Source organism: Electrona antarctica (assembly GCF_951216825.1).
Source record: "Electrona antarctica genome assembly, chromosome: 24".
Classification (NCBI taxonomy): domain Eukaryota; kingdom Metazoa; phylum Chordata; class Actinopteri; order Myctophiformes; family Myctophidae; genus Electrona; species Electrona antarctica.
In genome coordinates this window covers 4,109,602-4,123,858 of record NC_136803.1, presented here as the reverse complement: position 1 = coordinate 4,123,858, position 14,257 = coordinate 4,109,602, and the positions used below count along the sequence as shown (strand labels likewise).

Below are 14,257 nucleotides of genomic sequence, written 5' to 3'. Positions count from 1 at the left end.
CTTCCCGGAGACTTCTTCCTTCTTACTGTGCTCTGTGATGTGTTGGACCCGCATAGAGTACGTGCCTGGAACGCCACACTGACTGATCAGCTACGTTTAACATTCTCATCAGAGAGGGGTTGTAGTAGTAAACCCAGACTGTCAGATAGATAGAGAATGAAGGATTACTCTAGACTTGATGTGATTTAGTGGAGTGAAGGACTAGCAGAGCGTTCCCACCATTCTGTTCGGTGTGCAGCATCCTTAGGGCTGAAACTGTTTTCATAGCAATTCAATTGTTTTTGATTAGTCGAATAATCAAGGTGTTTCTTTGAGGGGCGCTATCCCCGCTCCAATGCATGGCTTTTGAAGATGACGTCAATATAGCAGCCAAGTCTATTGGATTTGAAATGTTTGGTTAGAGCTCTTATAGCCTCGGAAACCCAGACGTTTTTTTTTCCAGGGAGAAAGAAAAAGTCTGGGTCCGAGTCCACTTCAATTCGGCATAGAGTAGTGCAAACATCTCTCACTCTCTGCTGATTTCTGATCGTCTGCACCTTTGTTAAATTGACACACACGCACACATGTACACACACACACACTCCTCTCTCTCTCTCTGTCGCTCTAAGTAATTAGTCTCATGTCACGCAGCTGCGCATAGTTTCTCCCGACGGATCCTGCCGGGAGCTGCCTATGCCATAAAAATCACACCCGTGTGAACTGAGTGGTGTAAGGTTTTATATAGCATGATCAGCTGTGGTCTGACGTAATGTCTGACGTAATGAAATAAGGTAAGGTATTATGTAGCCTGATCAGCTCTGATCTGACGTAATGAAATCACACCCAGATGTGATTTCACAACTGGCTTTTTCTGTGCAGAGAAAATGACCATGGTTGCTACGGTCATCCAGTTCACCCGGGTGTGATTTAATTACGTCAGAAATTATTTTGAACATAGCAACCATGCTCATTTTTTTCTGCACACAAAAGCCAGTTGTAGGAGTGGTTTACACCACTCAAAAAGCATAGGTGAGTTCCAGGCTAGAGCTCTTATGACGTAAATCGTTTGCAGAAAAGTCTGTGGACTTGTTTGTTTAGGGACTTGTTTGTTTAGGGCACTAAATGACGACATAAGATGACATGTGGCCGATATTAATACAGTGGGTGCCCCTCACTTCACACAAGTGTGATTTCTTTATATGTCATTGAATCGACGCGACACTCTCAAATCCCATTGTGAAAGCAATTATATGTGTCATAGACGTACTGTATCTTACTATAAACGTGTGAAATCTCTGCTTGCGTGCGTGTGCGAACATCTGTAGTACACACACGGTAGAACACGCGTTGAACTCGACCGATCGACTTCAAACTCAGGACAGAGGGGATCACCTATTTTCGAAGTGCGCCGCAAATCAGGCTTGAGGATCTCGAGTGTCGGTAAGGGTCAGCTACAGTGTCTGAAACACCGTGGGTGTTTTTGTGTGATTAATTCACCCAAAAACATCCTTCTTCTCAAACTTGTTTGTGTCAGGAGGACTAATACAACCACACAGAGTATGAAAATCACGCATCGATAGAGCAATTTGTATTTGTAACGAGGTAGATTTTTCTGAGCTACGAATAAAGGCATCCATCTGTACTGTACCGAATGAGTCATTAACTACCCATCGGACCACTTAACACAGCAGTGGTCCGATGGGTGGGAAGCGCTCAATGGCATTAAGTTCCTAATTATCGGTTATCACAACGAAAACACATTTATATTAATTAGTTATATTGTTATATTGCAACATTCTTCTGTGTGTGCGTGCACATGTGTGCGTGTGAGTGAGTGTTTTGAGTTCAATTTTGTATACTGTAAAATGATTATGCTGTTTTTGCTTGATCAGAAAACAAATAAAAAAATTGAATGAGAAAAAAAAAAAAAAATCTCACTTGTGTGAAGTGAGGGGCGCCGCTTTTGCTTTTGTATGTCACTGGATCCATAGTCTTGTCTGCTATATGACCAGATGGCAGCTAAGAATCTGGCCCAATTCTTCGATGAATTCTCCGCCGCTGTTTCAAGTTACTGTTTCTTGGGAAGCTTTTTCCACATTGGTTACAGCTGTACCGTTTCTTTACTTTATGAATCAATGGCTTGTTTCTTGTATGAAACAAAATGTGTTGCAAGTAGGCATGTAACGATTCACTCAACTCACGATATGAGGTTCACGATACGATTTTTCACGATATAAAAAAATGCACAGACACAGTCACACACAGTTCCCCTCTACAGTGCTCTACTACTGAAAGTGACTATCATTTCTCTCCAAAAGCACTTGAATATGATGGAATATGACTAAAGCTCACATTTCACATCACACACTAGCCCCCCCCCTTTTTTTTTAAAGAATATATTTTTTTTTTGGAAAGTCGCGATTTTTTTTTTCAATGAATCGATTCATATCATCGGGATTAATATCGATATCGTTACATGCCTAGTTGCAAGATGTATTTATATCGGCCACATGACGTCTTACGTTGTCTTACCGCCCTAAACAAACATTACAGTCCAGAGTCCTTCTCTGCCATATGACGTATAATCTAAACAAACATTACAGTCCAGAGTCCTTCTCTGCCATATGACGTATAGAGCAGTATTATGCGTGTCTTAAGTACCAGGTCTTATGACTTAACTTAAGACCTGGAGGCGTGGTAAATGCTGTTTGGCCACTCAGAATAGCCAAATGGCATTGATCACGCCTCCAGGTCTTAAGTTAAGTAATAAGACCTGGTACTTAAGACACGCATAATACTGCCCATAATCTTCAAAGCCATGTATTGGAGGCTAGCAGTAGCACCCCTCAAAACAGGTAAAAACTGCTAACAAATAAAGAAATAACTATGGTTTCCAGAATTCCATTTGAAACAAATCCACGTAACCCATTTTGGACTGAGGTCGATGAAAAAAAAGGCTTCTAAATCCTAACATTTTTCTGAAAAACCCATGTTTCTGTGTCAGTGGTGCTCAACCTTTTTCATGTCAAGGACCCCCAGAATTATCTCTATTGGGCCACGGACCCCCATCTCAAAATATGTAGTTCCAGGGACCCCCCAGAAGCCAATATTTTAGTTAAAAATGTTCGCTCTGAAATATATATTCAAAGATTTGCGGCACATTTTCACAACTTTTCAAAAATAGCAGACCTACAAGCTCGTAGCGCGCCACTCGGTGGCGTGCTATGAGCTTGTAGATCTGCTATTTTTCAATAGCTAAAGTATAACATAATGCTTTAAAACACCAAAAGGGGTTCCAACGCCCAAAATGGGTTAAAGTAGCGCTCCCGCGCAGAACCTACCCTCGCTGCCGTGCAGGGAGCCTCGCTCCGGTTCGGGAGGGTACAGGCCGTCCTCCCCCTGAAGAAGACGAGACGGGGACATGGACGTCTTCATGGCCTCCACCTGGGGCTCCACTCCGGCGTCTGCCCCAAACAGAGAAACGACCACATGAAAAACTACTGTATATAACAGTGATTTTGTGTAAATGCCACAATGAAGTCTGACAGTTAGTCTAATTTTACTCCCCCCTATTTATGTAAAGACAGCAGTGAAGGATGCATAATATCAACTCCGTTAGCTTTGGTTAGTAGTTTGCTTTGCATATTTAAACTGTTAAATATGTTAAAACTGTTTCATACTGCAGCTATTCAAAAATATAATAAAATTGATCTAAAAGCTTTGGCTGCCCCTTGTCCATTACTTGAGTAGAAACAATTAATAGACAGGATACCATTGATATGGTTGACTGTACGCCATTTTCTTTTCAGACGTTTTCCATGAGCTTTCTATCATCTTATTCTATAGTATGCGGTGTCACTGAGCAGTATGATGAATTCCTGTTCTGTCCTTTGTCTATATAGAAGTGTCTATTTGTACGTCTCTAAATGTTTTTGATGAATTGAACATTGTGGACAAGTGTAATGCTTAATTGGGTCGTCCACTCACAGTTAACAGCCTTTGTATTGAGTTTGTGCTTGAAATGTACTGTAATTCTGCAAACTGTTAATACATTTTTCAATCAATCAATCAAATGGGTGGGAGGGTTGAGGGATTTCTTTCTCTTTTTTGTCTTTGTATTTTTTCTTTCATTTTTTCATATCATAATGTTTGTGTAACAATTTATAATCTGTTCAATAAAAAAAAGAATTATCTAAAGGCTCTCAACAAGGAATAGGAGATACAGGCGATTGAAAGAAACTAGTGCTAGTGCACCAAGTAGATTTAGATGCCACTACGTTAGTACTTTTTACTCAAGTCAAATTTGAATACACTTTTACTACTAACATCGTAGTTCTACATATTGTGCTTTTACTTAGGTAAAAATCACACCCGTGTGAACTGAGTGGTGTAAGGTCTTGTATAGCCTGATCAGCTGTGGTCTGACGTTATGTCCATAGAAACCATAGCAACCATGCTCATTATTTTGGTACAAACACAGGTACACGGATACAAAGCCAGTTGTTGGAGTGGTTTGCACCACTCAAAAAATATGAGTACTTCCTCCTCCACTGGAAATAAATGGCATGAAACCAACCTAGCTGTGAATTTTACATGATGCATAAAATGCCACGATAAAGCCCGGGAGTTATTTTCATTTTGTATCCCTTTTATGCAAAAGACGGATCAGGGTAGGAATACATAATATCAACTCTGCGCGACCTCATATCCATCCTCCGGCCATAATTTGTGACTTTATGAAGTGTTCTGTACATTTATAGGGAGGTGGACGTGAGTAATGGACCAAGGGACGGCGCACAGTGGCTTCTGACAGAATAGCAAATGGCTCCAATTCATGTGCCTTTTATACGTGACCTCAGAGCACGCCTCAGCCCTTCAGCCCGGGGTGGGGAGGAACTAGCGGCATATCTTAATGCCGTGGCTCCGTAATAGAGCTCAGAAATCTATCGATATTACGTCGATATAGCGATATTGTGGCGATCATATTGCAATAACAAAAAAATACTAGATATCGTAATATTGTTACGGTTTTAACCCATTTTGACCTGAGATCAGATTCTATAAATGTCTTCTACATCCTGACAGTTTTCTGAAAGCTATGTTTCTATGTTTCAAAAATAGCAGACCTACAAGCTCGTAGCGCGCCACTCGGTGGCGCGCTATGAGCAGCGGTGGCCGAACGGATAGCGGCGCGGTCTAGATACCGGAAGGTTCCCAGTTCGAACCAGCCGTCCGACACGTTAAAAATTACCACCGCTGAAATGCCCTTGAACAAGGCATCAACCACTACGATGAAATGTGTTCTATGAGCAGGGCCTGGCTGGAAACAAGTTCTTGAGCTTAGCCCAGATACCCTGGGTAAATATAGATTTCATTTCATTTCATTTCATTTCATTTCATGAGCTTGTAGATCTGCTATTTTTCAATAGCTAAAGCATAACATAATGCTAACACCAAAAGGGGTTCCCGCCCCAAAATGGGTTAATCACTTTTCGCAATTTTAGCTTTGAAGATCGGCGAATTTTTTGTCACTTTCGCTTCACCTAAAATAGATTGATTTATAAAAAATTGGAGTGCAAGGTTTCTCCACGACATCATCATAAATCACATTTTAAATTTCAAATCTTTATGGGCTAAGTGACTCATGTCTCCATTATGGTTCCATGACATCCTGCTGCAATGGAATTACATTATATATCTTATATAGCTGATGTGCATGCAAAGAGTTTTCACTCCAAGATGAGAGAGCCGCCATTTGAATAATTGAACAGCTGCTGACAAAAACTATCGCAGTTTTGACAATCAAATATAAAAAGGCTCCTGGCATGATGTCTTTTACTTACTGTATCAGCAGGCTATAATTTTATTTAATGTCACTTAACCCATTTTGGGCGGGGACCCCTTTTGGTGTTTTAACTAAGCATTATGTTATACTTTAGCTATTGAAAAATAGCAGATCTACAAACTCTGCTGTTTTTGAAAAATCATGAAAATGTGGCACAAATATTTGAATATAATATTCTTTCAGAGGACTTTTTATTTATTTCGACGGTCAGGCCTAAATGGGTTAAAGTAAAATAATGTTGGGGTGGAGGGAACTTTGTTTGGAGTGACTTTCATGAAATAAAATACACCCCATGACATCATCGTCTGGTTCTCAGAGAGAGGTCCATGCTGATGAATTTGGATGGAACGATATGATAATCTCGACTCACAATAGTCGTGACTCACGACTACTGTGAATTAGGGCATTAAGCAACTAGTCGACTAGTTAATCCACTAGTCGACCTTGCTGGTACTAGTTGACTAGTTGATAAGAACAAAAAATAAGTTTATTTTTTTTATTTTTTTCCCCGATTTTGTAGGCCTCAAGATCAGGTAGATTATAGTTATAGTCACCAATGTACACAGTTTTTAAATGTACAAATAATATGTATTAAAAAAAAAAAAAAAAACATAATAGGTGGTTAAACAACTAGTCGACTAGTCAACCAGTAAAAAAGACTAGAAGTGAATGCCCTACTACTACTTCATCATCATCAACAAGAGTGTCAACAGCACAAACTACAAGCTGAGCTTGTAGATCAACAGCAACGATGTGAAACCCTACCTGCAGATCTCCATGCGAAAGACTTCTCTGATGAGCTGGATGAGAGGGGAGAGAGAGAGAGAGAGAGAGAGAGAGAGAGAGAGAGAGAGAGAGAGAGAGAGAGGAGAGAGAGAGAGAGAGATAAATCACATTAGAGAGGTAGATTACATCAGTGGTTTGAAACCTGCGGGCCGGTGAGGAGAATACCTAAGCGTAACCTCAGTCAACTATGCCTAAACGGTTAAACATAAGGTTTAACCTAAACTTAATCTCAGTAAAACGGTGCCAAAACCTAAGCTTATAACCCTAAACTTATTTCTAACCTTATCCTCAGTAAAACAAATACAAGAATACCAGAACCACCCACTGAGCGGTCGGCAGAACCACCCCACTGAGCGGTCGGCAGAAAACGAGGGCGAGCGTGTTTTAAGGCGAGCCTTCCCGGTTACCGATGAGGAGATTGCAAGTGGCCCCCAAATAATTGGAAAAACACTGTTAATTGTATTTATTGTAGGTCGCAGATTACTATGAAAACCTGCAAAACCCGTTTGTTGTCAGCCCATCACGCCTCGTGACACGTGGACATAGTGGCCGAATTTGGTATTGCAGCGTGGGCCAAACACATGAACGCGCTGGTCCGTTGACTATCATTGCGCACGTTCATGATGACACGTGAACGCGGTTTCAGTGCAATGGCAGCGCGTTCATGTGTTTGGCCCAATCAATCCCAGAATGCACTCTGTTCCTACAAGGAAGGAGGAGTGAAATCGCCTCATGCGCTTTTGAGCAACTTAATGCAAGTGGATGGGAGGAGAACTCGGGTGACGTCTCTATTCATATATACTCTAAGGTCACACCACCATAGATCACGACACTGACCTCATCAAACCCTGGATAACCATACATGGAGAAGACTGGATCATCACCTAGATCTGCATAATATGGAGCCGGCCAGCAACTCTACATCTGACCTCAAACCGAAAAAGGATTGGTTGAGAATTGGCAAAGTGCTATCGCCTCTTGACGAGTCTTTAAACAAGGCTGATGTCCCTGCTTTAGAGGCCTTTGAGGTTGGAAATGAGCGAAGTGTTTAATCATCTTTGCATTACAAGGGGGAGAGGATTTATCGGCTATATTTTCACAGAATGTTCGCCCCAGACATAGGTACCGTTTATGAAGTCAACCACTTTTCTCTGGAAAAAGGGGATTGCGTTCTGTAAGTTGAGCCATTAAAGATATGAAATTATGAGGATATTACATGAATTATAAATTATAATGATTGCTTAACCCATTTTGGGCGGGAACCCCTTTTGGTGTTTCAAACATTATTTTATAATTTAGCTATTGAAAAAATAGCAGATCTACAAGCTCGTAGCGCGCCACCGAGTGGCGCGCTACGAGCTTGTAGATCTGCTATTTTTGAAAAATCATGAAAATGTGGTGCAAATCTTTGAATATATATTCTTTCAGAGCGAACGTTTTTTTTAACTCAAATCGTTGCTTCTGGGGGAGTCCCTGGAACAACATATTTTCAGATGGGGGTCAGCGGCCAAATACATATATTTTTGGGGGGGTCTTTGACATGAAACTGTTTGAGCACCACTGACATAGAAACATGAGTTCTTTTCAGAAAACTGTCAGGATGTAGAAGATATTTGTAGAATCTGATCTCAGGTCTAAATGGCTTAATGACTCCCAGTCTATGAATATATAATATAATATAAAGGGTATTAGAGGGTACTGTATATGCATTAATTTCCCCAGGGCAGATTACTCTGCATTTGAACTGATCTATTAGGATCAGTATTTGCTGCTGTGAATGAGAAGTGGTAGACAAAGATTACACTACAGTAAATACTGTATTTAAAGTACACGTTCCAATTTGAACTGATCTATAAGGCCTCACTCAGACCTTTACTGCATTGCTGTATGCTTGTTGGATGAATGTTGTGTAGTGTCATGCCCGCCCCAATGCATTTCCAATGGGAGTCACATGGTTTGACACAACATTTGTGTTGTATGAGGGGGAGGGGCGCAATCGAAACACAGCCGAAAGCCATACAACAGCTTGTAGTCCAAAATGTGGACTACAAACCATGTGACTTCCATTGGAAATGCATTGGGGCGACCATGACACTACACAACATTCATCCAACAAGCATACAGCAATGCAGTAAAGGTCTGAGTGAGGCCTTAGGAGCAGTATGTGCTGCTGTGAATGAGAAGTGGTAGACAAAGATTACACTCAAGTAAATACTAGAGTATGTAACCCATTTAGGCCTGACGTCGAAAAATAAAATAAAAAGTCTTCTGAAAGAATATATATTCAAAGATTTGTGCCGCATTTTTTACGATTTTTCAAAAATAGCTAAAGTATAACATAATGCTTAGTTAAAACACCAAAAGGGGTTCCCGTACAGAATGGGATAAAGTACACATTCCAAAGTACATTTTCTTTTGAATAGCAATGCATTGCTTGTAGAAGACCTATTGAAATTTAGAATGTGGAAAAAAAAAAAAAAGTTTAGAAAATAGTGAAAATAGCCAATCTACATTAAGCGCACGGTGTGCATTGTCACCTAGTTTCACTGTATTTGAAATAAGGCTGAAGTGGTAATTTCATACAATATTTTTGGAAGTTTGAGTCCCAAGAGCCTCGAGTTAAAAGTACAGTGTACGATATTTCTATATGAAATGTAGTGTCGTGAAAGTCATGTGCTTACAAATGTAGACATTTAGCGGAGCCTGTTACCCTGAGCATTACAATAAGCACAGTCATTTAGCGGGGGCTGTTGCCTGTTACCCTGAGCATTACAATAAGCACAGTCATTTAGCGGGGGCTGTTGCCTGTTACCCTGAGCATTACAATAAGCACAGTCATTTAGCGGGGGCTGTTGCCTGTTACCCTGAGCATTACAATAAGCACAGTCATTTAGCGGGGGCTGTTGCCTGTTACCCTGAGCATTACAATAAGCACAGTCATTTAGCGGGGGCTGTTGCCTGTTACCCTGAGCATTACAATAAGCACAGTCATTTAGCGGGGGCTGTTGCCTGTTACCCTGAGCATTACAATAAGCACAGTCATTTAGCGGGGGCTGTTGCCTGTTACCCTGAGCATTACAATAAGCACAGTCATTTAGCGGGGGCTGTTGCCTGTTACCCTGAGCATTACAATAAGCACAGTCATTTAGCGGGGGCTGTTGCCTGTTACCCTGAGCATTACAATAAGCACAGTCATTTAGCGGGGGCTGTTGCCTGTTACCCTGAGCATTACAATAAGCACAGTCATTTAGCGGGGGCTGTTGCCTGTTACCCTGAGCATTACAATAAGCACAGTCATTTAGCGGGGGCTGTTGCCTGTTACCCTGAGCATTACAATAAGCACAGTCATTTAGCGGGGGCTGTTGCCTGTTACCCTGAGCATTACAATAAGCACAGTCATTTAGCGGGGGCTGTTGCCTGTTACCCTGAGCATTACAATAAGCACAGTCATTTAGCGGGGGCTGTTGCCTGTTACCCTGAGCATTACAATAAGCACAGTCATTTAGCGGGGGCTGTTGCCTGTTACCCTGAGCATTACAATAAGCACAGTCATTTAGCGGGGGCTGTTGCCTGTTACCCTGAGCATTACAATAAGCACAGTCATTTAGCGGAGCCTGTTGCCTGTTACCCTGAGCATTACAATAAGCACAGTCATTTAGCGGAGCCTGTTGCCTGTTACCCTGAGCATTACAATAAGCACAGTCATTTAGCGGGGGCTGTTGCCTGTTACCCTGAGCATTACAATAAGCACAGTCATTTAGCGGGGGCTGTTGCCTGTTACCCTGAGCATTACAATAAGCACAGTCATTTAGCGGAGGCTGTTGCCTGTTACCCTGAGCATTACAATAAGCACAGTCATTTAGCGGAGGCTGTTGCCTGTTACCCTGAGCATTACAATAATACATTTAGCGGAGGCTGTTGCCTGTTACCCTGAGCATTACAATAAGACATTTAGCGGAGGCTGTTGCCTGTTACCCTGAGCATTACAATAAGACATTTAGCGGAGGCTGTTGCCTGTTACCCTGAGCATTACAATAAGACATTTAGCGGAGGCTGTTGCCTGTTACCCTGAGCATTACAATAAGACATTTAGCGGAGGCTGTTGCCTGTTACCCTGAGCATTACAATAAGACATTTAGCGGAGGCTGTTGCCTGTTACCCTGAGCATTACAATAATACATTTAGCGGAGGCTGTTGCCTGTTACCCTGAGCATTACAATAATACATTTAGCGGAGGCTGTTGCCTGTTACCCTGAGCATTACAATAAGCACAGCACCAGTGGTGTCATGGTGATTATTTGTACTGGTACCACGGAACGTCACGCGCACGCGCACGCACACGCACGCGCGTGCATGTGCGCATCGCATCGCGGCATGCACACAGAACAGCTGCATAGCCTAAGCCAGGGGTGGGCAACTTTGACGATAGAGAGGGCTACTATATTTCCACACTCACTCCCTATAGGGCCATATATTGCTGTCGTAGCAAAAATAGCCGATCTACAAGCTCATTTTTGCTATTTTTGAATTGGAATCCTGAAAATTAACATTTTTATGTCATTTCAAATGCCTTTAATTATACTTGTGTTGAAGCATTGAGCTACTAATTTAGACTGAAGTAATTACAGCGGGTCATGTTTGCATGCTGTGGAATTGTAAACAGCTGAAACCAATAATATATCAGTATTCTGATATTAACCTGAGGGCCACATTAAGTGAAGGTGGGGGCCGCGTGTGGCCCCCGGGCCGCCAGTTGCCCACCCCTGGCCTAAGCCTATTGTTAAATAGTGTACAAGTTTTAGACAAACACAAACAAAACACAAAAGTAGACTTAAAATGGTCAGACAAACATCTTTACTGCACACTAGCAAAACTAAAAAGTGTGCTTTGGACGAATTCATCTGTAACTGTTCTTTGATGGAGGAGAACACCACACAGCAGCAGTGGCGACCATGGACATAATATACGTAGACGCCCTTTCCGGCTCTGAGGCGCGTGTCATCATTGAAGGCACAATTTTCCCGACATTCCTTGCAAAGCATTAGCGGAAGCTTGTCAAGATTCCGCGTGCGTAACATAAGTCCCGGAAAAGACACGCTGTGATTGGCCAGTAGTCACTTGAGTGACAGCGAGAGACATGGAGGAGTCGCATGAGTGACGTCACTTGGGCAGCGACGCAGTCGCCTTCAGCAAATGCCTTCAGCACTTCTAAATAAGAAAGCTGCGGAGAACTGTTGCTTTGTGTTCACTCTTTAATGTTTTCTGTTAGTAATCTAATCCCCCCTGGCTCTGATGTTGTATTGTTAATAACTTTGTTGTTTGTTTGTCTTGTTTTGTATTGTAATACTGTATATATTGTCATGACTGTTATAAAGATGTGTTAAAAAAAAAAAGCCTTCAGCACTGCACTTCCGCCTTCATTGGGATACACGTCGCTCCAATGAACTGCAACGGCAGCAGCAGTAGCCTACTGGAGCCATAGCAGTCCACACTGCTGTCAATCAAGTGTGCATGCTTACCGAATACCGTATAGGCTATACGTCACGTGCGCTCACAGTCACCGCTCAGTTAAAGCTGTTGTTATGCAAAGCAGTAGCCATTTGAATTCGGCACGGTACTTGTCAACACGGTGTGGAAATAGGGGGAGGTGGGCGCCAGTAAACCTAGACCACTGGGTACTTGGTGTGTCTTGGTGGTGACTTCTCTTGAATAGGGGTACGCGTTCTAGCGTATCTACAATAAGGCGAGGGCAGGCATCCACCTGTCCAAATCCATTTCTGGCCTGGCCAAAATCCAGACAATGACAAAAGAGAGAGGACAAAAACAAGACCTGAGAACTATTAGTGGACAGCTGATGGGCCGTTGCGGTAGAGCGCGACCCTCAATCACCCATTGGAATGTAAATGCATGCCTTTCAGCCTTTGTATCCTACTCGTCTGGCAGGTATATCTCTTTGAAAACCTTTAGTGCTACGATTGTGCGCGGGGAGACGACAATTAACACATCTTGCCTGCCCAAAATGTAATTCTTGCCTGCCCAAAATGTAATTCCTGGAAACGCCACTGGTGCGCGCACGTGCACCGTTCCGTCCCTGTGCGTGCACGTCAAAAAATGACTGGCACCACGGCGTGGTACTGCGTTCTACGAGCATGACACCACTGCACAGCACACAGAATGCAGAGAAACAGTGTAGAGCCACTGAGCCACTGTAAGCTAAGATCCTAGATAAACCAAGAACCTACTGTAGCGGCCTAAACAATATAATGTTGTTTAGACACTCAGCCTGTGTCAAATGGGAAGGCCATCATCATCATCATCATACTATAATCATACTATAATTCAGTCAATGTCTGAATGTCTGAATGTGTGTCTGTCTGTGTGTCTGTGTGTCAGAAACACTTCCGTATCTCCTCACTGCCTGCACCAATCGCTCCCACTTTTCACACAGGCATTGACCATAATAATATGGAGGTCTTAACGAAGCCCTTTTTCCAATTTAACAAATTATAAATTAATAATTAATTTATTAGTGAATAAAAATGCGAAAACGCACCCAGGGCGCAGTACTCCCTGCGATATCTCACAACGGGTAAGGCCATGTATATAATATTATGGAGAATACTACAGTCAACTGTAGTGTATCCTGTATGCACTAATGAATGACCTCTCCAAGTTAGACAGAAGCACAATGTGTCGGTCTTTAATTAACACCGGAGGCACTCCTCCACCTGTTCCAGTATATCACTCTGCCACCATAATCAAGACAAAGCTGTTTGTATTCGGGAGCCAAGGGGACCTTCTGGCTGAACACACTTGCAGAGCGTCCGACAATACTGTACATATTTGGTGGCCACAGCTCCTTCAATGACCTGCGGAAATTCAATCCAATTTGAGATAATCGTGATAATCATTTCAATGATGAGCATTTTTCATTTCCAAAAATAGTGGAAATAGCAGATCTACAAGCTCAAAATGTGATGTTATGTCACACGTTTTGAGCTTGTACATCTGCCATTTCCAATCTTTTTGTCCACCACTGATAAACCATAAATAATACGAGTCACGGTGACAGTGTCTCTCTCTCTCTCTCTCTCTCACCTGCTACTGTCGCCTTCGCCTGGCGACTCTGCTCCCAGCATGCACCTCTCCAGCTGACTGGCCACGATCTGCCGTTCCTCCTCCAGCTCACGAGTCAGACGCTCAAACTGCAGCTCCTACGGCAACGCAGAGGGGACAAAATACAAACAGGTGAACTGTGGTCATATTGTAAGGGACTTTGGGCTTGTTTTCCTGTTAAGATCATTAGTTGCGGGTTGTAGATTTTCTTTTTGCAGTCAATATGCAGCTACAGAACGAACGAAAATACATCGCCTGGATGCAACTGGGACGTATCCTCAGTGATGTATCCCAAGGTCATCGGGGTTTCGGGTCTCTCGAACATCATACCCCTCACTCGGGTGACCCAGCCGGGGTGATCAAGTCCCGACTTACGTCCCAGTAGCTACCCTCGATCAGACCCACTAGGGAAAGACAGGGCCGCACAATCCGTTGGAACCACTCCGGAACTACTGTGCTGAGACTGAGAGGTACAATTCTGGTATGTGGAGGGACTAGGCTCTGTGGGTTGCCTCCTGTCCGGGCCCCTCC

The 14,257-nt window shown here is 42.7% G+C and overlaps 1 protein-coding gene across 1 annotated transcript in view; it reads right to left on the bottom strand.

Annotated features, from left to right (window-relative positions):
• Nucleotides 1-13,801, bottom strand: part of LOC306917464 (plakophilin-4-like) — a 70,764-nt gene extending 56,963 nt beyond the window's left edge. The window contains 3 exon segments of the mRNA XM_079495690.1: nt 3,321-3,443; nt 6,590-6,624; nt 13,709-13,801. Of these exon segments, the coding sequence (XP_079351816.1) occupies nt 3,321-3,443; nt 6,590-6,624; nt 13,709-13,749 (199 nt within the window). The 5' untranslated portion in view covers nt 13,750-13,801.
• Nucleotides 13,802-14,257: the final 456 nt, after the last annotated feature.